Here is a 25,504-nt window from a genome sequence, read left to right as displayed (position 1 = left end):
TTTTTGGTAAATGACCCTCTAGGGGACTGTAATTTATGAATCTTTTGTATGACCTTTTGTATTTTGTATATATTAGGAAGGAGTATGAAAAATGTTAGAGTTCACTTTAAATGTTGTTTGTTTTTAGACAACTCATTAATCATTACTGACACTGTGTACCATTGTAAATGTGCTGTGGTTAGCTCAGCAGCCTAAAGAAGTAGCAAAGTGACTTCTTGCGCTTGTGTTTTCCTTTTAAATCCTGTATTAAAGTGACCATTAAAGTGACTTAGCTGGTGCAGCCCTCCCCCGGACTGACCGCGTCCATTGTCGTCATGTCAGTACTGACTTTCAAGGTGAAACAAACATCTGAGCGCTTATCCAGCAGCACTCAGAACAGTAGAGACATATTGTACCTCAGACAGGCAGAGAACAGCAACTATGTACCTGAGGTTAGGTGAAAGCAAACAAGTACTACATCATGACATTTTTAAAGTGATGCATTTAGTGTTATAAACAAATAGAAATTTAAAAAGCTGATTAAGAATAATTAAATAAAGTCTATATGTAGAGTTTCCATTTTATAAATCACTTTTTTGGGGGAAGAGTCATTCTAGTGTCTAACTTTGCACAGTTCAATTTTAGTCCCCACCTAAATTTCTGGATCTAAAATTAAAGGACTGAAAGTGGGAATTTTAAATATTTGGCTGTGCCAATTATGCAGGGTGGGGTTTTTTTGTTTTGTTTTTTTCCCCCAGAACAAGCTTTTTTCTTTGTTTATCTTTATGTCCATTATTTGCATCTCTGTATTTTATGGCTTTTTAGCCCATCAAGCAGCAGCAGGAGGTCTGATTGGCCTGCTGCTTTTTGGCAGGAGTCTGGTCCTGTCAGCACACTGGTGAATTATTATTCAAATTGCTCTAAAATGCTATGAAGGGGTTGTTCTCAGTCCCTCTGTTTTAATTTATGCACATACCTTTTTCAATTTGAAATGTCCTTCTGTCTTTTGCAGGCGAGTAAAGTAAAACCAGAGTAAAACACAATTACTGGACAATTCAGCAAAGCCAGGACTTATTTTGAAATACATAGTTTAACACTTAAAATGAAACCAGCAAGAATAAGAATAATCATTATCATGTTTTCTTTTGCATTAATTTTTTTGTTCCTTATTATTAAAAATATTACCTCTGTATTGTTTATGCTATGATCTTTTTTTTTTTTTTTTTTTTTTTGAAGAAATCTAAGTACTGTGGTTAGTTGAGCTCAAAGAAGTAGTAAACTGACTTCTGGTGCTTTTACTTTCCTTTTGATTCCTGTATTGGTAAATAAAATGCCCTTACAGTGAGTTAGCTGGTGCAACCCTCCCTCTGATGACTCTTATTTTAATTACTCCTATTGTCGTCATATCAGTGCTGACTTTCAAGGTGAAAACAACAGTCTGAGCACTTATCCAGCAGCACTCAGAGCAGAATAGTTCATCATTTTTACTAAAAAATAATCTTAGTTTAGTTTATATTAATGCGTTATGCTCTGTTTTTTTTTTTTTTGTTTTTTTTTTGGAATAACTTAAGTCCTTCACCAGATTTGCAGAGTTGGGAGGTATACACTTAACTTAATGCAAAGTGCTGCTGCTGTAAACAAAAGCAAAACAATTGTTTGGCTACGTTATAGTCACTGTAAGTAGATACTGTATCATATAAGTGGACATTAAGAAGAAAGGAAGCATTTCTCTGATTAATTTCTCCATTACATCACCAGCAGACAAGAGCAGAAAGATTTATTCTATTTTTTTTTTTAATATATATATATACAGTGTTGGGAAGTTTACTTTTAAAATGTATTCCATTACAGATTACAGAATACATGCCCCAAAATGTATTCTGTAACGTATTCCGTTACGTTACTCAATGAGAGTAACGTATTCTGAATACTTTGGATTACTTAATATATTATCATGCTGTTTACAACTACGTGAATGTACTATTGCTGTGATTTATTACTGTTACTGAAGGTCCGCGGCTCCGAACCGTAGTAAAGGGACCTCTGGCTAATACGGTGGGTTCGTGTCGGGCTCATAGCCAAAAACTAGCTTTACTTTGTTGTCTGGGTCAACTTTGCTTGCTAGAGACAGAGAGAGGCGTTGAAAGGCTGCTCCAAAGGAACTTATTGTTTTTGGAGGAAAACACGAACACGGTGTACAGTCGAGTCTTAATAGCGTACTTACAACTGGGCTCGTCAGGCACTCTTCTTGGCTGCAGTGGTTATTATTATATTTACATGCTTCCAGCTCCCGTTTTTGCTCGATGACAGCTCGTACTTTTCCTTTTTCTCCCTCCCTCGCTCACAGACACATAACATGTATGGCAGTCCATTCTCCCTGCAGCACGGACTACACTGCCCATGAGGCTACATTCTTTAGAGCTATGCCTGTAGCATTCTGCCTATTAGCTTAGCACAACAACAAAAAGGCCTCTCTCACCCAGGAAACACGAGAGCGTCACCCTGTAACCATGGCAACCGTGACACTGCCACCTGGAACAACAGAACGTAGCTGTCAAACAAAACCCAAACAGTCCTGACCCGCCACAATATGAAACAGGGAAGTACCGCTGTGTAATCCATTTATTTCAACAAAGTAACTGTATTCTAAATACCGCCTTTTTAAACGGTAACTGTAATGGAATACAGTTACTCATATTTTGTGTTTTAAATACGTAACGGCGGTACATGTATTCCGTTACTCCCCAACACTGTATATATATGTATGTCCTTCATCAACCCTATGACGAATAGGGCTGTTTCCGATTACCACGTCAGTTAGGATGAAAATTTCCCTCAGAAGTCTAAATCAAGCTTCAGCCTGACTTCAGAGGGTCAGAGTGTTTGGAACAGTTTTGCATAACAAACTGTGTAAAATATAATAAATGCATATTTTTTTGTGAGGAGGGAGAAATAAAACACTTTAACAGCCTGGCCAGGAATCACACAACATTCCTGTTCTACATGTTCCCTTTTTTTTAAATCAGTCTGTATGTGCCGTTTAGCGATTGTAATGGCACTGAGTGTAACGCTTTCTATGTTTTAATCGTGTTTTGAGACACTTTATTCTAGTCACCGTCTTCACCAGTTACTCATGTGCCAGCCCGTTGTCACACTTTTATTCAAATAATTGCGGTGTTGGGCTGCAGCTTTGAAGTCCATGTTGCTGGTTGGAAACTGATGACTTCCACTCAACGCATTTCCATTCCACTTTCATGTTGTCAAGTTGAATTTTTAGAGGGGCAGCTACCATTTTTATTGCAAATGGTAGCGGCCTTGGGGGGTGGGGTAGATTCAGGCAAGGGAGCGGATAAAATGCCTGACATCACGAGGGCTTAATTGATGCCATTAACATATGAACAGAGGCAAAACAAAGAATTCACTCAGGCTTTGGGTGACATTTCCACATTCATAGCATGGCTTGTGTTTAGCTGCAGCTTGATTTATGCTGTCAGTCTGTCATAATCGCTAAGCCATTACAGGTATTAGGGCTGCGTGCTCTCACAAAGCAGCATGTCGCTTTGTGTTTCCCCTGGGAATCTGCTTTTATTATCTGATAAATAGAGAGATGTTGGAACAAGATACTTATCTACGGAGTGTTTTGAGTCCTTTAATGGGATGTCAAAGATTTTTAACACATGCATCTGTTCATATTGACAAATTGTACAAAGGATGTAGAGAAGTCCAAGTGAAAAGTGTCCTTTGTAAGCTGGAAAAATCTCTTTGTGCATTTAAGAATCAACCAGTACAATAGCAGTGCACATAAAATTGCATAAAACTGAAAAAGATCACTAGTCATCTCCTCTGATGAAGTCACGCTGCTCTGTTGCCCCCCTGTGGAGGCTTGTACAACATACACATAAAAAGAAAAATATTTAAGCATTTCACATTCAGACAATTGGTTCTAATTTATATAAGTCATTACCTCTTTTGATTAATTACCTCAAATCTTTATTCTATCGCCAGATATGAAGCGTCCAAAAACCAGCGACTGGAGGGAGAGCAGCCCTCCTCCGAAGAGCCAGGAGGCACAGGAGGAGGAAGAAGAGGAAGAAGACGAAGAAGAGAGGAGGATGGGGTCTGGGCTCAAGGCCAAGCGGGAGCGGCGACAGGGCAGCGGCAGTGCCACTGTGTGTCAGGTGTGCAACATACAGCTGAACTCCAGTGCCCAGGCACAGATCCACTACAGAGGGAAGACTCATCAGAGAAGACTCCGCCGACTGGCAAAAGCTGTCAGTGCAGGTAGGAAAGATTCAAGACTTGAAGAAAACACTGACATGTCCTTTTTGAGGCCATTACAGAATATCTAAATTTCACATTTGAAAAGCAAATATCTACCCAGCTCAGTATTTGAATGGTAAATTGTAAGGGCCCAGCCTTTTCAGTTTAAAAGTTAGCTCAGACTTTTATACATCAGCATTTCAGTGTTTAGCTTCAAAATGGGCTCATGCAGCTGACACAGGTTGTCTCCACAGCAATAGACCACAACAGAGATTCTAACTTTGTCATAGCAGGAAAGCCACAGGTTCGGCTAATGAAATGAATGATGACTTTATTACATTTAATGGTCCCAGCAAGCCATGCCAGTGGGACATCATGCAGAAAACCACAGCCCTGGAACTGGAGCACCTACATAGGACAGAGCCATCAACAGTTTCAGTTACAGTTGAGGTTTTTTTTTTTCTTTCTTTTTCAATGACTGGTTGAAATGTGCTTTATTTTTTTTTTTTTAAAAAAGGGTAATTTCACAATTGTGAGAAAGTGACTGGAAATTTTGATTAAGGAGGATTATAATAATAATAATAATGGATTGCATTTATATAGCGCTTTTCGAGAACCTCAAAGCGCTGTACAATTCCACTATTCATTCACTCTCACATTCACACACTGGTGGAGGCAAGCTACAGTTGTAGCCACAGCTGCCCTGGGGCAGACTGACAGAAGCGAGGCTGCCATATCGCGCAATCGGCCCCTCTGGCCATCACCAGTAGGCGGTAGGTGAAGTGTCTTGCCCAAGGACACAACGACCGAAACTGTCCAAGCTGGGGCTCGAACCGGCAACCTTCCGATTACAAGACGAACTGCCAACTCTTGAGCCACGATCGCCCTTAGCGCCCTTAGGATTAGCATGTAGACTCTGCAAAACTATGAAAAACTGAGTGAAAATGTCATATCTTCCACCTGCACGACAAACTCTTAAATTTATTACACTTTAATCACCAACTGTTAAACAAAAACAGTAAAAAAAAAAAGCATTTTTTTTAATCAATTTTTACTGCAAGGCTGTTGTATTTCCAGTGATTCTTTTCTTTCAATCAGATCTTCCAAGGGTAGTGTGTCTGGCTAACAGAAAAGAAGATATGGCTTAGTTTCTGAGTCTTATGCATTGTTTTTCTTTGACAAGTATCTGCTTACACAATACTGTTGCATCTCCTGGCATAATAAGTTTGATATAGTTTTCTTTCTTTTGCAGTTCATTGCTAATTATGAGGTTTCGAGCTACTCGGATGTTCAGCATCTTTCCCATAAAAGTTGCTCTGTTTGGTGCTTTGTGGTTAATGTTCACATCTGCAAACCATGAGGTGCTTTGCATTGAGAAATATATTTATTATTCCAGTGGAGCGCCCCACCATTTCCAAGTATTTTCTCCACACCTGTTTTGATGAAGGGCCATTAATCACCTTCACTCACCAACACCTGTGTCACTCTGCTGCGCTGACCAGCTTGATCAATCAGTACTCAGCCTCTAATGAACAACTGGCCAATAAAATTACGCTTTTATATGTTGATTTATGAGACTCGTTCTGGCTGGTGGCATGTCACACACATTTAACTGTACCAGTCTAATACAGAATATTAAATTAAAAAAAAATTATATCCATTGTTCCATCAGAACGGTATTGACTTTTTCTATATCAGATAATAGCCTCTGCAGGTCATCATTCATACTTAAGAGTGTGTGACTGATCCAGTGCAAAAGGTGATTATGAAACATTTCTTGGCCTCTTCTATTTTCTGTAGTTTCTTTTTCTTTACTTTCCAGTGTCCAGAAACAAACTTTTATTTCCTGATTCACTCAGGAATCAGTTAAACCTCCAACTTGGTTGCCTAACAGCCTCTGACGTGACTTGTATGATAAGGAGTTGGGACAAGTGCCTTTCCTCGGTGTTTGTCTTCTGCTCCCAGAGTTGACCAACACTGTAATATTAGCTTAAAAACTGAGTGCACTAATCATTAATGTCAACAAATGACTGGTTCAGAACACACAGGCTGCACATAAGGACATTAAACAATGAAATGTTGTGACTTTAGGTATATCTTTTGTAGGGACAACTGCAGCAAGAACATAAACTAAGGTTAGCCAGCTTGCTGCTAAGCTAGGTATCAAGCATCTTATCTAGCAATTTTCATTACTAGCAAAGTCAGTTTTATTAAAAGCCCCAGTCTCACAGACCTAGTGACTGGTTAGTGATCATCCTTAAAAGTGTCTATTCCAGGACTGGCCTGCAAATCGTTTTTGGAAGTTGCTGGGTGATATTGGTCACAAAAAAGGTGCTAAGCTAAAAACCTTGCAGTTGTTTGCTATGTTTTCTGATGGAAATAAACACTTGCAAACAACTCACAAGGTAGCAGTGAAAGTGTGAAGAGTACGATGCAAACCAGCAACAGAGACTGTCGACTTTCAAAGTAAAAGTTGCAACTTTGGAAAAAGTTGGGCATGTTGGTTACAATGGGAAGGCACAACTTTTTCTATGAAGACAAATATTTCCCATTTCCAGTTTATGTGACACTTTTTCCAGACAACCAGAGGTTGCCAGGATATTGCCAGTCATAGTATGCATTTGTGGCTGAGGCCTTAAAAAGCCCAACTGGCCAAGCAGCTATCGGGGGGAAATGGACTTAATGTCAGCAGGATGTTCAATTCATCAAATTATCGTTTATTTTTTGGAATCAGATCTGATTCTGAGCTCTCTTTCTTCTGACTAATGGGGTGGCTGTAGCTCAGGTGGTAGAGCAGGTCATCTACTGATCGGAAGGTTGGTGGTTCGATTCCTGGCTTCCCCTAGTCTGCATGCCAAATATCCTTGGGCAAGATACTAACCCCAAATTGCACTCCGATGCGTCCATCGGAGTATGAATGTGTGTGAATGTCAGTTAGAAAGCACCTAGGAAAAATGTGCTTGTGCGAATGGGTGTGAATGGGTGAATGCACAAGTTGTATAAAGCGCTTTGAGTGCTCAGAAGAGTAGAAAAGCGCTATATAAGAACCAGTCCATTTACCATTTACCATTTACTAATGTTGCCTAATGCTCACCTCCTGCTAACACTGAAGAACTGCAACTCAATTCATTCATTCAACATCATCTTACTTGCTAAGGTTTAGCTACACAACGTGTATCTGGTGAAGTGGTTGCTTTGTTGGATTATCAAACAGTGTTGTCTGTCTGGCCAAAACTTATGAAGGATTCAAATTTGGCCCAGTGGATAGTTTTGCACAGTGTAGAATTTTTGGGATTTGCAGATTAAAGATACGTTTAACTTTGGTGCTGACTCACTGATATGGTTTACTAGGACAGATGATGAATGCCGAGTCATTATTGGTAAATGTTTTGTGCTTTTCCTGTAAAGATAAATAAACTATTTTAAAACGTGAACAAGAGGCTTGTTTGCGGTGCACTATTAGATGTGGTTTGTCGTTTTATCACAAGCATCTCATCCACTAATTGATGGATAAGATGAGAGTCACTCATCAGTCCCTCCGGCTAGAGGCCCTCTCGATTTTTCACAAGGGGCACAGGCTGATTTCACACCTGCCATGTTTGAACGACTTAAATGAACCCCACAGCATCTGACCTCATTTTGTTTGAGCTGCTGTGAATTAAGCAGTAAACAGCGAACAGTTTCTCCACCTAAAATTATTTATGAAACTGTTTATTTAGGACAAATCTGCAGGATCTTTTAATGGTTTAAGTTCAACTTAAACCATTAAAAGATCCTGCAGATTAAAAATATAGCAATTAATGTGTTCCATGGCCAATTTTCCCTCAGATAATTGATATTGTATGGTCAATAAAATGTCTGAAAACAATTAAAAAATGCAATCTGTATTCAAAAGGCAACGTCTCCAACTGCTTTGTAATGTCCAGTGAACCATCCATCCATCCATCCATCCATCTTCATCCGCTTTATCCGGGGCCGGGTCGCGGGGGCAGCAGCCTAAGCAAAGAGGCCCAGACCTCCCTCTCCCCAGCCACCTCCTCCAGCTCATCCGGGGGAACACCAAGGCGTTCCCAGGCCAGCCGAGAGATATAATCTCTCCAGCGTGTCCTGGGTCTGCCCCGGGGCCTCCTCCCGGTGGGACATGCCTGGAACACCTCACCCAGGAGGCGCCCAGGGGGCATCCTTACCAGATGCCCAAACCACCTCAGCTGGCTCCTTTCGATGTGGAGCAGCAGCGGCTCTACTCTGAGCCCCTCCCGGATGGCCGAACTTCTCACCCTATCTCTAAGGGAGATGCCAGCCACCCTTCGGAGGAAGCTCATTTCCGCCGCTTGTATCCGCGATCTCGTCCTTTCGGTCACTACCCACAGCTCGTGGCCATAGGTGAGGGTAGGGACGTAGATCGACCGGTAAATTGAGAGCTTCGCTTTTACACTCAGCTCCCTCTTCACCACGACGGACCGGTGCAGCGTCTGCATTACTGCAGCTGCAGCCCCAATCCGTCTGTCGGTCTCCGGCTCCCTTCTCCCATCACTCGCGAACAAGACCCCGAGATACTTGAACTCCTCCACTTGGGGCAGGACCTCATCCCCGACCCGGAGTGGGCACTCCACCCTTTTCCGGCTGAGAACCATGGCCTCAGATTTGGAGGTGCTGATCCTCATTCCCGCTGCGTCACACTCGGCTGCGAACCGCTCCAGTGCGAGCTGGAGGCCCTCACCCGATGAAGCCAACAGAACCACATCATCCGCAAAGATCAGAGATGAGATCCTGAGGCCACCAAAGCGAAAGCCCTCCGCCACTTGGCTGCGCCTAGAAATCCTGTCCATAAAAATTATGAACAGAACCGGTGACAAAGGGCAGCCCTGGCGGAGCCCATCACCCACCGGGAACGAGTCCGACTTATTGCCGGCAATGCGAACCAAGCTCCTGCAACGGTTGTATAGGGATCGAATGGCCCGTAGCAATGGGCCAGACACCCCATACTCCCGCAACACCTCCCACAGGACACCCCGAGGGACACGGTCGAATGCCTTCTCCAAGTCCACAAAACACATGTAGACTGGTTGGGCAAACTCCCATGCACCCTCAAGCATCCTCGAGAGGATGAAGAGCTGGTCCAGTGTTCCGCGACCAGGACGAAAACCGCATTGTTCCTCCTGGATCAGAGGTTCGACTAGCGGACGAACTCTCCTTTCCAGCACCCTGGCATAGACTTTCCCGGGGAGGCTGAGGAGTGTGATCCCCCTGTAGTTGGAACACACCCTCCGGTCCCCCTTCTTAAAGATGGGGACCACCACCCCGGTCTGCCAATCCACGGGTACTGCCCCTGATCTCCACGCAACATTGCAGAGGCGTGTCAGCCAGGACAGCCCTACAACGTCCAGAGCCTTCAGGAACTCGGGGCGGACCTCATCAACACCAGGGGCTCTGCCACCAAGGAGTTGTTTAACTGCCTCAGTGACCTCGCCCCCAGAAATTGGCGGGTCATTCCCCTCATCCCCAGACTCTGCTTCCTCCTCGGAAGACGCGTCAGTGGGATTAAGGAGGTCCTCGAAGTATTCCTTCCACCGCCTGACAATTTTCTCAGTCGACGTCAGCAGCGCTCCGCCAGCACTATACACAGTGCAGGTAGAGCACCGCTTTCCCCTCCTGAGACGCCTGACGGTTTCCCAGAACCTCTTCGAGGCAGTCCGAAAGTCTTTTTCCATGGCCTCTCCGAACTCCTCCCACACCCGAGTTTTTGCTTCAGCCACTGCCCGAGCCACATTCCGCTTGGCCTGTCGATACCTGTCGGCTGCCTCCGGAGTCCCACAGGCTAACCAAGCCCGATAGGACTCCTTCTTCAGCCTGGTGGCTCCCTTCACCTCTGGTGTCCACCATTTGGTTCGGGGATTACCACCACGGCAGGCACCAACCACCTTGCGGCCGCAGCTCAATGCAGCAGCTTCGGCTGCTTCGGCGCTGAACATGGTCCATTCGGACTCGATGTCCCCCGCCTCCCTCGGAATGCTGTTGAAGCTCTGCCGGAGGTGTGCGTTGAAGATCTCACGGGCTGGGGCCTCTGCTAGTCGTTCCCAGCACACCCTCACTACACGTTTAGGTGCACCAGGTCTGTCCAGCGTCCTCCCCCGCCACCTGATCCAACTCACCACCAGGTGGTGATCAGTTGACAGCTCAGCCCCTCTCTTTACCCGAGTGTCCAGAACATATGGTCGCAGGTCTGGTGATACGATTACAAAATCGATCATCGACCTACGGCCTAGAGCGTCCTGGTGCCACGTGCACTTATGGACACTCTTATGTTCGAACAAGGTGTTCGTTATGGCCAAACTGTGATTAGCACAGAAGTCCAATAACAAAACACCGCTCGGGTTCAGATCAGGGAGGCCGTTCCTCCCAATCACGCCCCTCCAGGTCTCGCTGTCGTTACCCACGTGAGCATTGAAGTCTCCCAGCAGGACAACAGAGTCTCCAGGTGGAGCACCTTCCAGCACCCCCCCCAGGGACTCTAAGAAGGCTGGGTACTCCGAACTGCCACTCGGCGCATAAGCGCAGATGACAGTCAGGACCCGTTCCCCGACCCTAAGGCGCAGGGAACAAACCCTCTCGTCCACCGGGAAAAACCCCAACGTACCGGCAGCAAGCCGAGGGGATATTAAAATACCCACCCCAGCCCGCCGCCTCTCACCAGGGGCAACTCCAGACTGAGACAGAGTCCAGCCCCTCTCCAGGAGACTGGTTCCAGAGCCCAAGCCGTGCGTAGAGGTGAGCCCGACTATATCTAGCCGGTACCTCTCAACCTCACGCACTAACTCAGGCTCCTTCCCCACCAGAGAGGTGACATTCCATGTCCCTATTGCCAGTCTTGGCAGCCGGGGGTCAGTCCGCCAGGGCCTCCGCTCCTGGCCGCCACCCGGCACACAATGCACCCGACCCCTATGGCGCCTCCTGCGGGTGGTGGGCCTGCGGGAGGATGGGCCCATGTCTCCTCTTCGGGCTGTGCCCGGCCGGGCCCCATGGACTAAGGCCCGGCCACCAGACGCTCGCCCTCGGGCACCCTCCCCGGGCCTGGCTCCAGGGTGGGGCCCCGGTAACCCTATCCCGGGCAGGGTAAACTGTTCCCTCGGTGTTTTTTTCATAGGGGTCTTCTGAATCGCTCTTTGTCTGGTCCCTCACCCAGGACCAATTTGCCATGGGAGACCCTACCAGGGGGCAAAAGCCCCCAGACAACATAGCCCCTGGGATCCCTGGGACACACAAACCCCTCCACCACGATAAGGTTGCGATTCACGGAGGAGTCCAGTGAACCAAGTTATATTTAATGTATCCTCAGAAGACAAGGAAAAGCTAAAAATGTTTGTATTTAAAATGCTAAAAGCAAAATATATGAACAATAACGAACACAAAAAATCCATCATAAGAATAGTTGATATTCTGTGCATGAAACAACTGATCATTGGAGTTTTACTATAAAATAAATGTGGAATAGTCAAAAATTAGTGAACCAATAAAAATTCAACCCCATAAAGGGATTTGTATGATCTCTCTCACACACCTGTGTCAGGAAGCCATTCTCTCTGTTGCCTTTCCCGCAGAAAAGAGGAGAAAAAGAGGACGGTCTGAGTCAATTAAGGTGACTGTTACTATAATTCGGTCTGCACTGCAATGAAACCAACCTAATAATACCCGTTCCCTTCCCGCAGCTGAACTGTCTTTGCCTTTATTTAGCTTCATGAAGCGATTTGCTCAAATGAAAAGAGATTTTAATAGGGTGTTTCTCACTGGGGGCCGTTTGAAAAGGGAACAGAGCAAAGCACTTTCCACTTGCTACACTCCGCACTGAACTACAGGACAACAGTGGACTCGTTTCAATTCAAGGTTATCGTTTTAGGATTTCCGATATAACGTGTGTGCTGGTGAGATATAAGTCCCTTCAGACAAGCTCATTATGTTAATCTGACAGCAATTTACACGTCGGCCTCAAGCAAAAATATGCACAATGGTCAGTTCGAGACGTTGTGACAGTCTTACCAGGTCAGGTTAAATGTGAAAGAAGAGAAAACTGTGGACATCTTGTGCTATTAGTTATTACTTCTTATGCATCATATCTGTTAAATACACCAACAAAACTGAGGAAAGGCGCTGCAGAGCATTGATCTTGTTATATCAGATCTGTCTGTCCCCCCACCACAATGTTGCCATAAAGGACCAAGGGCGTTCGGTTTCTGTTTGCATATTTTCAAGCCAGCTGTGGGGACGAATCAGCAAAGGTTCCCCAAAACACTTTAAATGCAGCATGTGAATCCTGACTTTACAGGTATTGTGCACTGTTGGATATTTAAAGAAAAAAAACCATGCAGCATAGACAGAACATCCTGAAATTGAATAGAAAATTGATTTGTACATTTAAGATGTGGAAGGAAGCATTTCTGCTACAAAGGTTTGTCTGTGTTTAGAGGTAAATGGTACAAAACAGCGTTTATACTGCTCTTTAAAATTTCGACATGAATTATTCTGCTTCATTGCTTTCACACACAGCTCACAGAGTTTGGTGCTTGATCACTTTGGTTGTTCAAAAAGTTTCTCCCATTTTCTCCCCATTGTCATTTTTTGTCATTTTATCTTTGTTGAGAAAAACAAGAATAAAAGAATTCAAAATATGTTCAGTTTATCTGCCTCATGTTTATAGTTGCAGATAGAGGCAGGAATGGTCAGGTACAGACCAAAACAACCACACTGTGAGACCCTTTGACTTTGTTTATGATGACAACTTGATTCAACCCTGATCTGAATCAACTATGTGGTGTTTCTGGAATATTGTAGCGTACCAAACTGTAGCCACTAGCAGCTGTTAGGAGTAAACGCTCCATCTTATCCACTAGACTGGAGCACAGCACCTTCTTCTTGTATTTACTTTTGTTGTCCCACCTCTGAGACATGATTTACAATGATGCATTTTGGTTCTGCTGTTTGGAGTTTTCTCTGTTAAAAGAAACCTAACCACAGGAAGAAGCTACAAGTTTACAATATCAACAACTGATTTGGGCTGGATTAAATGAACTCTAGTCCTGAAAACAAACCCAAAAGACACCCTAAGTCAGAAATCTAAAAGAAAAACGCATTAAAAAATGTAAGTGCACTGGCACATATATTACCTGTATATAAATGTCACTTCTGTGTGTAAGCTAAATTACACCTTTTGCTAAAAAGTTACCGTTTCAAACTGTACATGGATTTCTAGTCTTCTTTATTAATTTTCAAGTATATGTGTTTAAAGCAAAGAAAAATGATTTTCAGAGACGTGACCTCCAACATTTCCTGCACCGTTTATAACAATTTAGCCAGTGAAAGGAAAGATGAAGCTTTTTGTCTTCCCTGAGCAAAATTTCCCCTCACTAATGGAAAATCTCTAATTTTCTCGGACGGGGCTCCACTGGGGATTGACTTGGCTTAATGTTTTTTTGAAGGTTGAATTCTTCCTGTTATTGTATACCAACATACGTTAGAGACACCGTCACAATAAATACAGGGAGTATCATCTACATTTACTACACACAGTCTGCTGAAACAAGCTTTGAATTGGGACATTTATCACCTGCAGTTTTTCACGGTTTGACCTCATTTCTTACAAAAGAGGCTGCTGAGCAAATGCAGCCATTTTTTTCAGATGTCACTTGATCTGTCATAAGCTACTATTCGCCACGCTGTGAAAGCCTGGACAGGCAGCAGGGGAGGGGGGCATTTTGGCTTGGTTTTTGACTCGGTGCCTGGCAGATGAAGCATCACAACCCTCAGGGACTGATAGTGTTAGAGGAGACACCTGTTTTACAGTATTCCCAATAGCTTTGACGTTCTAAACCCGAATAAAACAAGTGAGTAGTTTCCTGTTTGATATTCTAGATGGTAGTAGATTGGTGTATTTGCGAATGCATGAGTCATTTTTTCTGCATGTGTTGAATAGTCAGTGAATATATCTGAATAAATGAAATTCAATATAAGGCATGCTGAATTTGTGTTATTTGAACAACTGTCACTATTTCAGATAGCTTGAATTGATAAATATAAGCTAGTAATTAAATAGTATTATAGAAATTACAACCTGTGTATGTGGTGAGCTTTGATGTTTTGTAAACCTTTTGTTTCTCTCTCCTGCTTCCCCCAAAACCCTTTCCAAGTCTATGATTTCCATAAGTAACATGGCATGTCAGTCACACACACTGAGACCATAAATAGAGGCATGCACAGCCAATGTTCAGTAGGTCCATGGCGAGCTGAAAGCATAATGCGCGTAGCCGACATACGATCATTGTGCTCGAGGCCCTCTCCCTGCACTTTCATTTGAATGCTGCAGCCTGAAATCAAGTGTAAAACTGTCAGGATTTGTCAGTGTTGTGCTTCCACGCCGCACTTATTTGAGTGGACAAGGAGCCAGCAAGGAGCACACGGGGCAGACACAAGCTCTGTGTGTGTGGTTGTAATACTTATGTTGTGGGGACATAGATCTGTTCACACACTCACATTGTGATGACCCAGAGACAAAAAGCAGGACATCGTAATGTTTTCATTAACCTGAAGGCTGAAGATTTGATTCAAGGCTTGATATAGTTTTGGGTAGACCGGTAGTGGTTATGGTCAGGTTTAGAGTAAGTCTATAGGACATGAATGCAAGCCACTGAGGTGATGGAAATGTGTGTGTGTGTGTTAACACTTGTGTAACACTGGAGGCCACAGTTTCAGGCTAGAGACTGAGAATAATCGTGTTTATCTGAAGTGATTGTGGTGACTGCTGAATGAATAACAATGCAGTGTGTACAAGCCATTGTGTTGCTTCTGCAAACATTCAGTGGAGTCAAATTTTCACTGAAACTACGTCCCTCTGTCCAACTTAAATCACTCAGCGGCCAAACTTAAGGCTAATGCATACTCTCTAAAGAGGGATTAATATTTAAAAACACAGTAAGACATCCCAACAAAATGGATAGTTCTTACAGCCTATTGAAAGCTGTTATAGGTACCTAGAGTGGGATGGAATTTGCAGTGCCATATTCAAAGGTGCTGTTACAAGTATTTTTTCATTTATTGCTGCAGAGGTACTATATAGGTTGGTGTAGTAAAAGTTGCAGTATCATTAAGAGATGTAATGAAAGAAAAGGCACTTGAGGACAAGTTCAAGTAGAGACGGGACGTATTATGCAGACATAAACAGACTTTAGAAGTGTGAAATAGAATAGGAGATAAAAATAAGCTCAGCTAGACGAAAGGCAGATTTAACCAGAGAACGAAAACTACTATTCACCAGTGTCGACAGTGGTAACGCCAAGATTGGGCTGTGGCTGATACAGCGCAACTCAAAAGAACCATTTGAGGTAAATATCGCATAGAAACGCATATAAAGTGCTTAATTCAAGCTATAAGAATCGCAGCGGAGCATGACAGAGCAGCGCTGGATTCAGCTCTGCTCTACAGTGTGTCAATAGAGTAATCATCAGAAGATTAGGCAGGAAAATTAGCCAGCTATTCGTTGAGCAATAATCTATCCCACCTGCTCATTAAAATAAACACTGAATCTCAAATAGTTTAAATCAGCGCTGAGTGGGGAAAGAGCTGCACCATCAATATGCTAAGTGAGCATCTCGACTTCTCAAGCAGAGTTTTAAGTCGTTTTGGAAAACTGGGGTGTTTTTTGTAATGGATCAAAATATGCAAATGAATTATACCTTTGCATAATTATATTGAAATACAGTACATTTGCATGGCTACAATTTATTATCCCTCATATCGTCATTTACGCCGTCTCAATTTTCTGAAGAAATTTGCATTAACTCATGCTTAATTTTTTTTTCTGTCTTTCAAATTAATAACTTTATTTGTAAAGCAGTTAAACATGGCTTTGCTCAGTTCGCCAGGGTGTTCGCTGCAATAGTATTTGTTATGGTAAGTCAAACAAAGTAGCATGTGGTGGCTAATGTTAGCAAATGTTGATGTGTCGATTTTAGATGAGATTCGATTTTTAGATTTGGCTGCGGAGCTGTTTGTGTAGTGTTGTGAAGCAGCGTCCTGTCACACACACTAGTGCAGGGATGTCATCTCATACAGCCTACCTTTATCTTAAGTGTGATCAACCAATAAAACTCCCCTTTCTGTCAGTGTAAAAAAATTAACTTCACATTTACTCCATGAGATATTTTAATGTAAGAAAAGTGTCATTTCAGCAGGACGTCACAGTTTTTGTACATTATAAAAACAAATGCTGCTGTAGTAAATTAAAGAAACCCGTCAGCATGACTCTTTGGGCTCAAGTTGTAAGAAATAAATGTGTAAAATTACAGAAAAAGCTCTGGCTTGTGGTTGTGGTTATTATAAAACCGAACATTTTTGTTAATTCACAGAAACCTCCCTTTTTTCTTTTGCTCTGACATCAGTGTAAAAATTAGAAATTTATTAGAGTTTATTCAACAGTGAAAATAAAACAACAGCAACTCTTCTGTCATCACTTAATTACATTGGTTTAGTATGAGTGGCTATGGGGGAGGTCTGTATCATTAGGAAAAGCTGCAAACTTGTTCAAATGCAGTTGAAAGTCCAAAGTATATGCCGTCATTCATCATTTTTAAAGGAGTCCAACGGCCCAGATTGGTGTTTTTGCTGGGTCGATTTTGGTCCTCAGGCCTTATGTTTGACAACCCTGCTTTAGCGCAACGTTATAGTATCAGATGCAGTAGATACATGTGTAAAAGCTGATTAAGGACACTTGGGAAAAAAAAAAGTAGAAAATTGTAACACAAGGTGGTTTGAGCTGAGCTTGGCTGTTTAATTATGATTGTGATCATATCAGTCATGCCTTAGTAGCGGTGAAAAAATAATGAGTTTGTGCTGCGTGAGTGACTCTGTGTTTAATTGAATCCTCTCCACGTACAACCTCTTGGAAATGTAAAGCTAGAGTGAAGGACTAATTTACTCTGATAAACCAGACTGCACTCTGCACATAAACACTGTATCATCTGGATATGGATGCACATTTTTAAAATATTTTACCCACAATGGTAACTTACGAACAACATAGCAGGGCTGCATTTTAAGCAGACTGAAAAGGACCAATGATAAATGACGCCTATTGTTGTCAAGTAATGCCAGGAAGGAAACTGCCTTTGAGTGCCCTTAAGGGAGCATGCAGGTGTGAACCTTGAATAGAAAACGCTGCTGAGAAGAAGAAGAAGAAGAAGAAGAAGCAAGGAAAGGGGGGAGATGTGGGAAGTTCATGTTGTTAACAGCCAGTCCTCTCCCAGCTCCCCCATCTCTCTCTCTCTCTCCCCTCTTTCGCTCTCCCTTACATACTCATACTGGTAGAAGAATACACACTTGCTCTTCAGACACTCTCAGCCTCCTTTCTTTCTCCTCCGCTCCTCAATCTGCCTCGCTTCTGTCTCTCCTATCGTCTCATAAAGGGCAGCGCGATCAGCAGAGCATGACACTTTTAATTGAAGCACACATGTGCCGTGCTTTCGCTGCGGCACTTTGGATCATAGCCAAGACGTGTCACTGACTGAGAAAGGATCGTCACAATCAAAGTGGAGAGAAGAAAGATACAGTAAAGAGACGGAGAAAATTATCTGCGACTTTGTTGGGGTTTTTTTGGACAACTTCTGTGATGGGAGATCAGCCAGCAGGAGAAGCCTGAATCAAGAGCAGAAGAGAGTGGCAAACGGAGGAAGCTTAAAACACGTGGAGATGCTGTTAGGTAAGGCTGTTACTTTTAAGATTTGTGCCAATACTGCTAATTTGTGGGAAAGTAGCTGAGGACTTATCTTTTTTCTTTTTCTTTTTTTTTTTTATGTGATGTTTTTTTTTTTGTGCCTCCATTTGCCTAAATGCATGCGAGCGCTCTGCTGTCAATGTGTGTTTTACAACAATGACTTCACATCACAGCTCAAGGGCAGGCTCGGTCTCCTGCCTACCATCTGCCCTCATTCAGTTCCTCTGCATCCAAAATGAGTCCCCGGCCTGTTTGTTTTCATAATTGACCCCTTTTGATGGAGCCAAGTGTGGAGATCAGACCAATACAAACCTGCCGTTCCCAGATGTGTCAAGTCATTTTAAAGCCACACAAGAACATTGCTGATATCACGGTGCAGATTGCTGGCAATTATGTCTTTGCGTCCCCAGGGAAATATGCCCAGATTAGCTTGCATAATTGGAGCCTGTTAAAGATAAAGGCAGTGTGGGGATTTTTAGTCATTTGTGTTTGGGGTTTTTTTTGGTTTAGATAAGGCATCAAATTCATTGCATTTAAAGTATTTGAATTCAGGATCTGTTTGGTGCGATGTTAAAGTCCATCTGATTTACCATCTGATTTTTAAGTAGGCAGAGGAACTTACCTTCTCACGTTTTACTTGACCTGTAAATAAATGTGTTTATTTTTTTAATCTACCTTAGAGTTTATTATTTCCGTTAAAACCAAATTGATTTGCAAGTCTGTCTGCGACACGAGGCTCACTCATTCGTGGGTTTCCCCGCAGCACAGAATGCCAACACAGTCCTTCACAAACTGTTTATTTTAACACACACACTTGCAACACATTCACAGAGCTGCCACTTTACAAGCCCAGCTCTGCACAAGCTTTCTTAGCAGTCCCCTTTCTCCATGCCGAATTCTCCCTTTGCCGTGTTGTGCACTCCTGTTACTGTCCCCCCACACCCCAGCATTCTGCTAAAATAAAGAGACAGGAAGTGATTAGCCCATGCACAACAGGTGCACCATTCACCCCAATTGACAATGCCCTCTGAGCCATCAGCTCCACCTCTTCCATCTGTACCCCCTACTACTTTTCTCATGGTTATTTCTCGGCAGTTTGAGGTAGTTTACACTATTTTCTCACAAGTAACATAACTCATTTCCTGCTTTTTTTGTGTTTATAATAGCTTTCTTATCAGGATGAGACATAATTCTTTAGCCAATAGAATTACCAGGAAGGCTACGTTTAAAATTATGTGTATCCACGTATTTTGGAATTTCTGCAGCTTATGGATACACACAACTCTGTGGATGAAAATGCAGAGCATGTCTATGTGGCTGCTTTAGGCTCTTTCTCCTTTAAACAGCAGATTAAGGAGATCAAAGGGAAACAGCTGAAGAGACGATAACTATGAGAGTTTTGCCTGGTGGCCATACTGCATCTGTTCTTGCCTCTCCACCACTTGTCAAAAGCTCAGATTTGAGCTTGCAGTGACATCCTGTATGTGTAAATCTGATCTCTGTGCACCATTACGTCACAGTCTGATACAAAATCCTAGAATAAAATTTTTGAATTTTTCTCAGCTTTCAATTTTATGATTATTACTTTTCTCTGAGAGTAGTAGAATATATATAGAATATAAAATAATCATTTTATCATTGCAATAAGAACTTATGTAATAAATATACAAATGCAATGAGTAAAAAAACAAAAACTTTTTACCTTTTTAAATAAAGAGGATTGTACTGATACATCCAGCAAGCTTCACCCTGACCATCGTTATGATTTTAGAGGATCCAACATCTGACTGATACAACCTCATGTTTAAAACTTTCATGGAAAAAATAACATAGTGTGAGCTCAATAGCTAATATGTACAATTCAATATTTGGTTATTTAATGCACATCATATCATAAATGCTAAACTGAACAATATTTTCACACATTGAGATTTTATTGATATCCCTTAGGCAAGATTGACATACTCTATATGGACAGAAGTACTGGGCCACTTACAGATTACAACTGCAGGAACTGTTGAGCCATGGAAGTCCAGGCGCACAATTTTATGCTGATGTAAATACCAGAGTGGGTTTCCTGTGGTTTCTAAACAATAGTTTAGTCATAATACCACTTAGAGTTGATTGTGGAATATCTAAGAGGGAAGAAATTTCATGATCTCACTTGTTGCAGCTGTGGCATCTATTACAGTACCGCACTCAACTTCAGTGAGATCTTTACAGAAGTGTTTACAAAGGCAGATTTCATGGCTAGCTTCTTTATTTTATACAACTGTGGTAATGTGGCTGAAAACACTTGAATTAAATGGGTAAGTTATGACCTATATAGTCTACTTATGGTATCACACTGCAACAATCCAGTGCAATAACACTGGTCCTTGTGTCATACCATATAATGCAGTTGTTCATATACTTCTTATAGTAGAAAACATAAGACAATCAACTAATGAGCTGGTCATGCAATAAAAAGGCTGATAAATCTTTGGTAGAATTGGATGTGCACAGTTTATACTATTGCACTGCCAGAAAGTAGTCCTGTGACAGTGAAACTATTGTATTATTAGGTTTGTCCCCTACATAAAGTGTTGGAACACAATAATCAAAGTGAGAAAATAGTCCCTGTGGTGTTTAGTCTGCACCTGAGAGCAATGTCTGTTTTGCTGCATGTGCTGAAAAGTTTCTTGAGCATCTTCCCATTAGACTCACCTCCACCAGCTCCCAGAACAGAACTTGGGATCCTAATCAGTTTAAGTCTGGAGTTAGCTGCCTTTACCCTGCTGATGCAACACAAAACGACCACGCTCACAACCCCACTGTGTCACATGCTGTTGAAGGACCTTTATCAGTAAATGGAGTCGATTCTGCTTCTTTTTGAATCAGTGTCTGTCTCCAAGTACGTCTCCTCCCAGCTTAACTTTATACAGCCAACAATTGCTGCGTCTTCACAGAATTACTGCAAATATAACAACTGTGATCATTCCTTGATGCTCGACACACACACAGTGAAAAGGAAGGGCGTTAAAGCAGGCCCCTGCGGTGCTGCTCACTGTGCTGTCAGAAGGGCACCTCTGCAGCCGGACGAACTGTGCTCTACCCTCAAGGAAATTTGGAATCAAGGCTAAAAGTATAGCACCCACCTTCATGTCTGAGCTTTATAAGAAGTCAGATGGTATTTGAAGTATTGTAGAAGTTGCAAAATTTGACACTCGCAGTATTGCCTGCCACACGTTTTTGTTTTTAATGTACTCTTAATTTGATCTGTTATTGTATATTTTACACATGTTGGTATGGGATATTGTATTTGTTTTAAATGTTATATACTTATGTGGCATGTGTATTTTGACTTTTGTTGCCATGATGCCAGGTCTCTCTCGGAAATTAGATTTTTAATCTCAATGAGATTTTTTTACTTGGATAAATAAAGGACTAATACATTCAGATGGTGAATGATGCAAACCACAGGGGTCCAGCCATAGCCTTATAGTCATAGAGGGTGGAGAGATTCTTTAAGCCCGGTTAGTTCTGATATTTTATTATTATCTCATTTAAAATGGTTAAATATGTTTATTAATAAAGTTTTTTAAGTGTAGAGTAGTTTGGCTACAAGCTACCATAATGCAAATTGGACTGCTCTACGTGTGCACAGCTAAAGAAGTTTCTCACTTCACTTTTCCTTTTAATCACTGGAACAGAGAAATTCCCATTCATGCAAATTAAGCGTGATTTTACGACGCATCATATTAGCTACGAGACATTAATCTGTGTTCTGTGTGGGTGGCGAGATTCAAAATAAGCTAGTCAGTGTTTCTTTATGTTACAGGAAAAAGTTTCTCAGTATGTTTGCAAAGCTTGGCGTTCATGAGTCAGTTTAAAGGGATCATTAATTTTCCTGTTGGGGGACATATTCAGAATCCAGCAGTGATAATGACCTATTATTATAATCGAAGGGTAATGAGTATGGAACAGTAAGGTTTTAACTGCAGTATAGATTGTCTTAGAGAACAAATTTAATTAGTCTACTGTACTGACTTGATACCTTTTGCCATTGAGAGCATTTTAATTTGCTGTAGCTGATTCACAGCAATATTTGAAGCACTGTTTAGAGCATAAACAGCTTGATTTTTATATTTTGATTTCTTTGATTGTACTTTTATGTGTGTGAAAAAACTCTGCCAAATCATATGTAGCACATGAAAGCAGTTTTAGACATGGTCAGGATGGTGTGCTGAAGTTCAAACTGGCATAATTTGGCATGGTTGTGGGTGCCACACAGGCTGGTTTGAGTGTCTCAGTATCTGTTGATCTACTGGGATGTCCCTACACAAACGTCTCACAGGTATAGAGGCTGCTCTAAGAGAAAATATCCATTGAGCTGTGGTTCTCTGGGTAAAAATGCCTTGTCAGAGGACAATACCCAGACTACCTGAGCTGATAAAAGGGCAGCCTTAACTTGAAGAACCACTCGTTACAACCCAGGTGTACAGAAGAGCATCTCTGAATGCACAACACGTTGAATGTTGAAGCAGATGAGCTACAGCAACAGAAGAAGAGCACATCTGTGCCACTCCTGTCAGCTGAGAACAGTAAACCGAGGCTATAATTCACATGGGCTCACCAAAATTGGAAAGTAGAAGATTTGAGAAACACTGCCTTGTCTGACTGTTGACTTCTGTTGCGTTATTCAGATGGTAGTGTCACAATTGGGCATTAACAAGAAAGGATTTGCTCTTTCCTGCTTTGTATCAACAGTTCAGGGTGATGGTGTTGTGATGATGTGGAGGATATTTTCTTTAGGACACCTGTCACTGTTCTTCTTCGTTTTCTTTTGCCTGACCTTGTTTGAGTCAGTTAAATTTGGTTCAAGAGGAATACAGCGTAGTATTCATCCTAATGTTTTCAAGGTTAAATTGGAATCTGTGTGTTGCACAGAATAAAAACACGTGTTCTGCTTTAGTAAACAGTGCATGCGTATTATTTCGCATGTGGTCACACAGGATCTGTTTTTCTGTTGCCACTAAAGAATCTTGCCACATAAATGTGGCAGGTTGTCTAAATCTGTGTCAACTTCTGCATGCGTGTACATTTCACGTTTTGGATGGGCAAAGCATGAAATGGACACGGTGGATCGGCGTGTTTATTACACGCTTTGTCGTGATACTGGGTTAGCTAAATCACAGCCTGGTGCAGTAAAAAAAAAAAAAAAACTGACACACATCACAGTGACTGACAGCCCCAATCAGTCATTGTGGTTTGCTGACAGTGTGAGTTTGATTAGCCAGACTGGTAATGATTGCAGGAGTGCAGACACTCACATGTTCACTTGTGAAAGCATTGCACTGTTTCATTCACCAAATCTAATGTAAATCAAAAGATTAGCAATTAAAACTTTATATTAAGTCTTGTGAGGACCTTTTTTAAGTATAGTTCTTGATTCTTGGAGCATTCAGTCTCCCAGACCTATTGTACAGTCGGTGGGGTGTTGTAAAAGGCATGTTGTGAGGTTGAACGATGGCTGATTTCAAATTGTAGGTCTCTCTCTGGATATATAATTTTGTAACTGATCACATCAGTAAAATGTGTGTGAGACACTTTGTTTGAATGATTATCTATGAGGGCTGATTAATGTTAATTTGATAGGCTATATGTACAAATCTGTATTAAGCATCTTGATAATGGCACAATTATTATAGATGCATTGGGGAAAAGCATTTAAATGATGATGAATTACACATTAATTTCCTCCTTCATGTCGTATTGGACTTTTAGCTGTACATGAAGAAGCTTAGGGTGACTCACATCCTGCATCATCAGGAGGGCAATTTTTTCCAGATGTATCCTGGGAATGGAGCTGCATGCCAAGACCAACTACATTAAGGCATTTTAATGGCTTAGGCACATGCCACGGATTTCTGTCATATTCTGGATTTGCCAAAAAGTCATGCACCCTCAGGATATCGGCTTCTGCAACCAGGCTGTGAGAAGGGGACGTGTGCGACACACATCACAGGACTCCTGAAGGCCTTCTACTGCATTACATCACCTGCTGCGTGACTCCTGTGATTCAAGTAAAATCTTTTTTTTTTTTTTTTTTTTTTAAATTTTTTCAAATAATTACCTTCAGATTAAAAGTGACATTTAAATCCCATAGTGTGTGTGTGTGTGTGTGTGTGTGTGTGTGTGTGTGTGTGTGTGTGTGTGTGTGTGTGTGTGTGTGTCATCAGAAATAGCATGAGAGTGACGCAGGAACTGTTTTCTAACCGTCGGCTACCAATACATCAGAGGCTTGAGAGTGATTAATCGTGTTCTTTTGATTTGAGCCTATTCTTGTGTAATCTAAGGAACATTTTTTTATTGCTGTCAGCTTTATTGAAAATTCACTGGAACCGATTACTGCTTACCTACGTAATTTTTATTGGAACTACACCAACTACAGATTACTGGTTACTGCTCGTCTTCAGACAGTCAACAGACAAAACATGACAGCGATCCCTGGGTTTTCAATTTTATTTTTTATCTGCATTTATTGGGTTATATTTAAATAGAAGTATTTACAAAATGTGGATTTTCTTTTGATTTTTTTTTTTTTTTTTTTTTGTGAAAAATTAGTGAAATTTAATTAGTTCTACATTTTGGTTATACTGCCCCTATGAACAGAAACAGGTTATCTGAGGGTGTCTGGTACTGTCTGACATGACATAATTGGTAGTGTAACAGCTGGGCCTACTCCAAACAAGGACCCATGGGTTGGTGAATAAACATATAACTAATTGGTGAAGGGGAACAGGTGTGAAAGGCACCACAGGTGAAATTGATCAGGCAGTAAGCAGTTAACAAGAGAAACCTCCAAAGCAAGTAAAACTAACAACAATCGACAACAGCCAAAGATTACAAAATTTATCAGGAATTAACCAAAACAAAACAGCAAACCAGTAATTATGTTTGTTTTGTTCCTTTAGCCAGTTTTAGTTTCCCTTTATTTGACACGATAGTATAGAGCAGGGGTGGGACTGATTGTTTATTGGCATCCAACACTAAGTTGAACTCAGTTCTGCTCAATATTCATTTTATCTATTTATAAACTGCTACTGGTAAGAACTGACATTTCTATTTTGTCCAATTTCAGCCCGGCCTTTCCAAGCATGCATTTAGCATTTAGCTTGAACAAATCACTCCCTGTCATACACGTTTTCATTCAGCGCATCGCAGCCAACTCCTCCATAATCTCAAACTCTTTCGCTATCCCACTTAAAGAGATTAGTAACTGGGGTGTGTCATGCACATCACAGCTTTCATCCAGGGACATATCCCCAAATGCTTCTTTTCTTTCAGGGCAGAGTCCAGCAAGAACCGTTTGATAAACTCCTGATCAGAGAAATGCTTACTGATTTTTGTGGGAAATAACAAATCTGGTCTTTACTGTGCTTTACTGTGTCTTGGATGTGTAAAGCTTGAAAAAGTCTTTGTTGTTTTGCACCGTTGTTAGCAAAGATTCAGATGTCCCACTCTGCA

At 41.9% G+C, this 25,504-nt stretch overlaps 1 protein-coding gene across 2 annotated transcripts in view; it reads left to right on the top strand.

Moving 5' to 3' along the window:
• LOC102782731 (zinc finger protein 385B-like) overlaps positions 1 to 25,504 on the top strand; it is an 82,000-nt gene that overhangs the window by 28,639 nt on the left and 27,857 nt on the right. The window contains exon 2 of one of the 2 annotated variants that reach the window (XM_006791196.2): positions 3,985 to 4,260. In XM_006791196.2, coding sequence (XP_006791259.1) covers positions 3,985 to 4,260 — 276 coding nt within the window. Of the gene's footprint in view, positions 1 to 3,984; positions 4,261 to 17,619; positions 17,981 to 25,504 lie in introns of those variants that run through there. The other variant, XM_006791197.2, reaches the window with a different exon arrangement.

The sequence above is a fragment of the Neolamprologus brichardi genome, chromosome 8 (assembly GCF_056152115.1).
Source record: "Neolamprologus brichardi isolate AB-2024 chromosome 8, ASM5615211v1, whole genome shotgun sequence".
NCBI lineage: Eukaryota > Metazoa > Chordata > Actinopteri > Cichliformes > Cichlidae > Neolamprologus > Neolamprologus brichardi.
This window is presented reverse-complemented; position numbering and strand designations above follow the sequence as displayed.